The sequence below is a fragment of the Brachyistius frenatus genome, unplaced genomic scaffold (genome assembly GCF_029030835.1).
Source record: "Brachyistius frenatus isolate BFR_SWC_R1_liver_20210118 unplaced genomic scaffold, ASM2903083v1 Contig_749, whole genome shotgun sequence".
NCBI classification, from domain to species: domain Eukaryota; kingdom Metazoa; phylum Chordata; class Actinopteri; family Embiotocidae; genus Brachyistius; species Brachyistius frenatus.
This window is the reverse complement of record NW_027211348.1, coordinates 5,001-12,830: the sequence shown is the minus strand read 5'-3', so window position 1 is coordinate 12,830 and position 7,830 is coordinate 5,001. Positions and strand designations below refer to the sequence as shown.

General features: G+C 42.5%; 2 protein-coding genes across 2 annotated transcripts in view; one reads left to right on the top strand and one right to left on the bottom strand.

Annotated features, from left to right (window-relative positions):
• Nucleotides 1-81: 81 nt before the first annotated feature.
• On the bottom strand, nucleotides 82-1,741 carry LOC138615175 (calcium and integrin-binding family member 2-like; the record flags this gene model as incomplete). Its single annotated transcript, XM_069688800.1, has 4 exons — nucleotides 1,541-1,741; nucleotides 1,336-1,370; nucleotides 753-864; nucleotides 82-229 (listed from the first exon to the last, which is right to left on the bottom strand). Coding segments are annotated over exons 1-4 (346 nt in total), but the record flags the coding sequence as incomplete, so codon positions are not given.
• Nucleotides 1,742-3,889: 2,148 nt separating this feature from the next.
• The window catches only part of LOC138615176 (isocitrate dehydrogenase [NAD] subunit alpha, mitochondrial-like), a 7,145-nt gene continuing 3,204 nt past the window's right edge, over nucleotides 3,890-7,830 (top strand). The window contains exons 1-5 of the mRNA XM_069688801.1: nucleotides 3,890-3,969; nucleotides 4,991-5,056; nucleotides 5,250-5,333; nucleotides 6,604-6,718; nucleotides 6,806-6,993. Of these exons, the coding sequence (XP_069544902.1) occupies nucleotides 3,943-3,969; nucleotides 4,991-5,056; nucleotides 5,250-5,333; nucleotides 6,604-6,718; nucleotides 6,806-6,993 (480 nt within the window). The 5' untranslated portion in view covers nucleotides 3,890-3,942. The remainder of the gene's footprint in view (nucleotides 3,970-4,990; nucleotides 5,057-5,249; nucleotides 5,334-6,603; nucleotides 6,719-6,805; nucleotides 6,994-7,830) is intronic.

The following is a 7,830-nucleotide window of genomic DNA, read 5'->3' as shown; positions in this document are numbered from 1 at the left end:
AACTGAAATTTTACACAATTTAATTATTATATTTAAAAAACTTTTTTATTAATATGTCAGTTTCAGGTGTCTCTAGCTTACCGTAGATCTTGAAGGCGTAGATGGTCTTGAGCTCTCTGGGCGAAGTTTCGCAGAGGGCCGAAAACATGTCAACGAAGTCGTTGAAGCTCAGGTTCCCCTGTCCGTCCTCAGAGAACGTCTCCACGATTCTGTCTCTGAACGGGTTCTCCTGTTGGCACAAACACAGCGTCGGATTAATGAGGAGGAGCTGAGAGATGAAGAAGAAACAATGTCTGACGAGGAAACAGCTTCTCAGGATGGAGACGCACTGGCAGAGACATCCGTCAGAGAACTGTTCCGACCAAGAACCAGAGAACCAGACCGAGTACCAGGCCGAGAACCAGGCCGAGAACCAGACCGAGTACCGGGCCGAGAACCGGGCCGAGAACCGGGCCGAGAACCAGACCGAGTACCGGGCCGAGAACCGGGCCGAGAACCGGGCCGAGAACCGGGCCGAAAACCAGACCCAGACCCAGAGAACCAGCCGAGAACCAGATCGAGTACCAGACGGAGAACCAGCCAATAGTGGTGCTCTGTGGTTTTACACTTTCAGGTACTTCTGCATTGACGACACATTTTTTGATCCCGTCTGTAATTTCAGACTTGAACTCCAACAAAGAAAAGACGAAGGTCTCCAACAGACTCGACTCCTCTCTGACCGGTGGAGACTTTCTGTCCCGGAGACAACGTACCTTCAGCTCAGGCATGGTGACGATGAGCGTCAGAGGCACTCGGATGTCGGGGTTGTTGGTGTAGTCCAGAGGAACCAGATGTGGAGCCAGCTCTCGGTACCGGCCGTGTAACCTGCAGCACAGCAGAGGACCGTTTCACAGTCAGAACACGACACACTTAACAAACAGAAACACCTGGATTTATTAATGACATGATCAGACGGATCAGAAAAAGTCATCAGCAGTGATGTCATGAGCCAAACTGATCCACAACCTCTGACTCACCGTCACTAAACTTTAGTGAAAGACAGAAAAACAAACATTTAATTCACATTGATTTTAGATTTTTTTTTTTTTTGCGTTTAATTTATAGTTTAAATATAAAAGTAAAAAACGAGCCTCATAAATTTGAATCCAATTAAAGTCTGAAGCATTAAAACCTGTTGATGACACTAGTGTCAGCAAACAGGAAGTCGTGACGTCATCCTCGAACGTGTCTATTCGGACTCGGAACACCTGCGGTCAGCTGACCTGCAGCTCCTCCTCTGCCTCAGTTGATGATGATGATGATGATGAAGGTGTGAACTCAAGAAACACAACTCACCGCAGGATCTCCTTCCGGGTGAAGAAGGTGCAGTCCTGTAATCAAACAAACAAAACGAGCCGGGTGAGTCTGAGGTCCTCAGGGAGGATCCGCTTTCAGCTGCAGCATCAGCCGGCGGGATGCAGAGGAGGCTGGAGCTCAGCCAATCAGAACACAGCAGACCTGCCTCTGTTCTGTTCTACCCCCCCCCCCCCATCCACCCCACCTGAAACGCCTCCAGCTGCTCGTCGGTGAAGGTTGTCTGCTTGTTGCCCATCCTGCCCGGCGGATGTTTCCATCACACTGAGAGGTTTCGGTCCACATCCGGCTGCAGGTCGGGACGGGACATCCGCGCTCCGGGTCCGGGTCCGGGTCCCAGTCCGAGTCCGTCTTCTTCTGCTGGCGGCAGCGCAGAGGAGAGATGGACTGTGACGCCTCAGGGGAGGAGGAGGAGGAGGAGGCGCAGGGACGAGCCTGCTGCCTTCACATCCTGCTCGGAAAATCTAGCTTTCACGTGCAGCAGCGAAGCAGTGATTCCTATAAAACTGTGGATTTTTGTTTTTTATTCTCTGGTTTATGTTGTTCAGTTTTATTGTTTCGTTTTTGAAAAATATATATTTTCCTTGAAAAGATTGTATTTCTTTTTGTTTTTTTGCCTTCATTTCCCTGTGTATTTATGATTTTATTTAAAAAAAAATGTTACCTATTTTTGACAATAAAAGATAAAAAATAAAAAGGCTGTGATTAGAGAGGGTTAAAACATAAGAACACAAATAAAATCCTAAAGTATTTCATCATAAGTTATATATTTATATAAAAAAATATTTGAGAGAAACCTTATCTTTGTTTACATTCGTGTTTACATTTTATTTTATAATTACAATTAAAAACGTTTTGTTTTATGTGCTGTCCAAGTTTTTTGACATTATAAATGTCTGTCTTTTCTTAGTAATTTCACAGGTGCTGTTTCTGTTTTCCTTTTATAATAAAACTACATACAGATGTGTTTTGCTGATTGCTTGTTCCTGTCTGATCAGCTGTTGTTTGTATTTAAAAAAAATTAAGAAATGAATGTAAAATATCTGCGGATTCCTCAGAAAAACAGCGTCTGAATGAAAAAAAACTGACAGTTCCTGAAGGCAGCACGGACTCGTACAAGCGGCCAGCGATGTTCTTGTATTTCTGAGGTTTTCCACGTGTTGGATAAACTGACATGTGATTGGTTACCATAATAATAATAAAATAAACACGTGATGACAAGACATAAATATCTATCTATCTATTATCTATCTATCTGAGTCTATCTATCTATCTATCTATCTATCTATCTATCTATCTATCTATCTATCTATCTATCTATCTATCTATCTATCTATCTATCTATCTATCTATCTATCAATCTATCTATCTATCTATCTATCTATCTATCTATCTATCTATCTATCTATCTATCTATCTATCTATCTATCTATCTATCTATCTATCTATCTATCTATCTATCTATCTATCTATTATCTATCTATCTATCTATCTATCTATCTATCTATCTATCTATCTATCTATCTATCTATCTATCTATCTATCTATCTATCTATCTATCTATCTATCTATCTATCTATCTATCTATCTATCTATCTATCTATCTATCTATCTATCTATCCTATCTACCTACCTACCTACCTACCTACCTACCTACCTACCTATCTATCTACCTACCTACCTATCTACCTATCTATCTATCTATCTATCTATCTATCTATCTATCTATCTATCTATCTACCTACCTACCTACCTACCTACCTACCTACCTACCTATCTATCTACCTACCTACCTATCTACCTATCTATCTATCTATCTATCTATCTATCTATCTATCTATCTATCTATCTATCTATCTATCTATCTATCTATCTATCTATCTATCTATCTATCTATCTATCTATCTATCTATCTATCTATCTATCTATCTATCTATCTATCTATCTATCTATCTATCTATCTATCTATCTATCTATCTATCTATCTATCTATCTATCTATCTATCTATCTATCTATCTATCTATCTATCTATCTATCTATCTATCTATCTATCTATCTATCTATCTATCTATCTATCTATCTATCTATCTATCTATCTATCTATCTATCTATCTATCTATCTATCTATCTATCTATCTATCTATCTATCTATCTATCTATCTATCTATCTATCTATCTATCTATCTATCTATCTATCTATTATCTATCTATTATCTATCTATCTATCTATCTATCTATCTATCTATCTATCTATCTATCTATCTATCTATCTATCTATCTATCTATCTATCTATCTATCTATCTATCTATCTATCTATCTATCTATCTATCTATCTATCTATCTATCTATCTATCTATCTATCTATCTATCTATCTATCTATCTATCTATCTATCATCTATCATCTATCTATCTATCTATCTATCTATCTATCTATTATCTATCTATCTGAGTCTATCCTCCACTCTGAGTGAGTCATCTCGTACTCAGAGGATCTTTGTCACGTCTGGTCTTCGGCCAGCAGGTCGTAGTGAGTCCTCTGGCACTCGGAGGATCTTGGTGGGTTCAGAGAGTCTCTTCCTTGGCAGAATGGCAGGCAACGTGTGGAGGTCAATGGTAAGAAGAAGCGTGTTTATTCCGGTATTAAAACCGCTAACAGAATATGAACCGGTGTTCAACGGTGTCGTCTGAGGGAGCTTGACGTGTTTGTGTCACTCTGTCGGTCTCTACTTTCTCTCTCCGTCTTCCTCACGCTGCCTTTAGCCGGTTAGCTAAGCAGCCCATGTCCTTCAGCGGGATGACAGCGGCTAACGGAGCTAACGGAGCTAACGGAGGTGTCTCCTCACTTTTCACCGGACTCACGACTTTTACCCGAATGTTCACCTCCACCACCGGGAAACCTTCTACCGCCACAATACGTCCACCCCTCCCCGTGTTAGTGTCGTTAAAACCCGTATCTGGAAATCCTTAGATCAGGTCAGCCAGATGGTAGCCACCAACACCAAACTGCATTTAAAAATATACCAATTTAAGATTAACCTAGAATTTGCATAAAAGTTATACATTGTAGTAATCAGGTGGAAAACTTAAAAACAATCTGAGTATCCGCTGTTAAATTTGGCATAAATAAAATCCCCATACAGTTTGTGGTTAAAACAAAATGACCGGCTGAGTTTAGGTGTGTCGGTTAAAATGCTGTTTCTCAGAGCTTCAGATCAGTGCCCAACCCTGATTTGAAAAATCGGGCAATTTAAGATTAACATGCAGTTTCTGTCAAATTAAGATCTCCTATTAAACATTTATGAAGTTTCTAAGCAAGTTTTGTGTTCTATTATCAATTCGGCAGGAATAAAATCTACCAGAGGTAATATTTGTAGTAAAACTTTAATGAGTTGAGTCATAAGTACACATATTACACTGATCCAGATCGGCATAACATCACAGGTTCAGTCCAATAAGGGACAAACCATTCACAAGCAATGTCAAAAGTTCCCTCAAACTTCTTTTAATTTGTTGTCTGAAGCTGGAAATCAACCCGAGAACTTTGATCTCCTGATGAACATCATGGAAGAGAATGAAACAGATTTTACCGTTGAGTGTATTTGTGCTGTCATTACCTTCACGTTGTCTCCTCCAGCTGACCCAGGTGGTGGGGGGGGCGGTGAGGAGACCCACTCTGTCCTCAGCTTCCTTTTCCAGAGGGGTGAGTAGTTCAGGGTCAACTTCCTGTCTGTCACGCTGCTGCTAAGCAACAGCTTTAACTTTGTTATGAGACACGGGAGAGTCTCGTAAACAATGTGAACATCGATCGATCTGAGTGAACGGCACTGAAGCTGCTGTCTGTATCTCTGTCTGTCCTCCCGTCTGTCCCTGTCCTCCCCTCTGTCCCCCCACAGATGCAGACAGTCACCCTGATTCCAGGTGATGGAATCGGTCCAGAGATCTCCTCTGCTGTCATGAAGATCTTTGAAGCAGCTAAAGTGAGTCAGACTGCAGAGCAGAAGTTAAACCTTTACCTGGTAACTAAACTGGTACCTGAAGCAGCAGTTAAACCTGAGATCAGTAGATGAACCTGAGATCAGTAGATAAACCTGAGATCAGTTGGTGAACCTGAGATCAGTTGGTGAACCTGAGATCAGTAGATGAACCTGAGATCAGTAGATGAACCTGAGATCAGTAGATGAACCTGATATCAGTAGATAAACCTGAGATCAGTTGATGAACCTGAGATCAGTAGTTAAACCTGAGATCAGTAGATGAACCTGAGATCAGTAGATAAACCTGAGATCAGTAGTTAAACCTGAGATCAGTTGATGAACCTGAGATCAGTAGATGAACCTGAGATCAGTAGATAAACCTGAGATCAGTTGGTGAACCTGAGATCAGTAGATGAACCTGAGATCAGTAGATGAACCTGAGATCAGTAGATGAACCTGATATCAGTAGATAAACCTGAGATCAGTTGATGAACCTGAGATCAGTAGTTAAACCTGAGATCAGTAGATGAACCTGAGATCAGTAGATAAACCTGAGATCAGTAGTTAAACCTGAGATCAGTTGATGAACCTGAGATCAGTAGATGAACCTGAGATCAGTAGATAAACCTGAGATCAGTAGTTAAACCTGAGATCAGTTGATGAACCTGAGATCAGTAGATTAACCTGAGATCAGTAGATAAACTTGAGATCAGTAGTTAAACCTGAGATCAGTATATGAACCTGAGATCAGTAGTTAAACCTGAGATCAGTAGTTAAACCTGAGATCAGTAGATGAACCTGAGATCAGGAAATGAACCTGAGATCAGTAGATAAACCTGAGATCAGTAGTTAAACCTGAGATCAGTAGATGAACCTGAGATCATTAGTTAAACCTGAGATCAGTAGATGAACCTGAGATCAGTAGATGAACCTGAGATCAGTAGTTAAACCTGAGATCAGTAGTTAAACCTGAGATCAGTAGATGAACCTGAAATCATTAGTTAAACCTGAGATCAGTAGTTAACCTGAGATCAGTAGATGAACCTGAGATCAGTAGTTAAACCTGAGATCAGTAGATTAAACCTGAGATCAGTAGTTAACCTGAGATCAGTAGATAAACCTGAGATCAGTAGTTAAACCTGAGATCAGTAGATGAACCTGAGATCATTAGTTAAACCTGAGATCAGTAGATGAACCTGAGATCAGTAGTTAAACCTGAGATCAGTAGTTAAACCTGAGATCAGTAGTTAAGCGGTGGTTAATCCCTCCTCAGGCTCCCATCAAGTGGGAGGAGAGGAACGTGACGGCGATCAAAGGTCCGGGTGGCCGATGGATGATTCCTCCCGACGCCAAAGAGTCGATGGATCGGAGTAAGATCGGGCTCAAAGGTCAGCAGCCGCTTGTTCTCTCCGAGTCGTGTTCGTCCCGAGAGCTCGCCGCTCATCGTTGTCCCCTCCTCCTCCTCCCCCCTGCAGGACCCCTGAAGACACCCATCGCCGCCGGACACCCGTCCATGAACCTGCTGCTCAGGAAGACCTTCGACCTCTACGCCAACGTGCGGCCCTGCATCTCCATCGAGGGCTACAAGACTCCGTACACCGACGTCAACCTGGTCACCATCCGGGAGAACACGGAGGGCGAGTACAGCGGCATCGAGCACGTGGTGAGTGGACGGGACGGACAGGGTGTCCCCGACTTAAAATGTCCTTAAAATATCCTCAACTCCTCCGTTAAAGACGGAGTTTTTCTTTTAAAATCAGGAAACAAAAAAAAGAACTCTGAACAACTTAAACTACAAAATATGAACTGAACATCCAACGATAGATGAACTTCCCTCTGGTCCTAGAATTTCTGGAATATGATGAATTTTTAGAAAAGTCTCTTCCAGCAGTGAAAGTCGAGGAAATTTAGTTTGTATTTATCAAAATATATGATTTTTATCACATTGTTTCACGTGAGGAACGTCCATGTCCTCCGGTGTTTCTGGAACACGTCAGTTCTACTGACCACCACCAGAGGGAGATGTTGATGCTCTCAGCTGCTCGTGACGTGTCAGAGTTGAACCCTGATGAAGAGCGTGCTGTGAGCAGCAGGTGTCGTTACCTGTGATGACCTCCTCACCTGTCTCCTGCAGGTCAGCGAGCAGCGGCAGCAGGACGCTCTGCTCCCGTCCGTCTCCTGGTAAGAAGGAGGAAGCAGCTCCGAGCTCGTATTCACAAAGAACCCGACCCGGTTTACAGTCGGACGCCTTCACGTCCCGCTCGCTGTGTCGCAGGTTTCATCTGAAACTTTAAATTCATCATCCGGTTCTGTACTGGATCCTCCGGTTCTGTACTGGATCCTCCGGTTCTGGATCCTCCGGTTCTGGACTTTGTGAATATGACAGACACTTCCTGAAGCTCACCTGTTCACCTGACCCGCCCTGATGTGGATCCGTCCGCGTTCACACTGTCAGCTCAGATCTGAAGTCCAGGACCAGGTTAGCATAGCTTAGCATCAA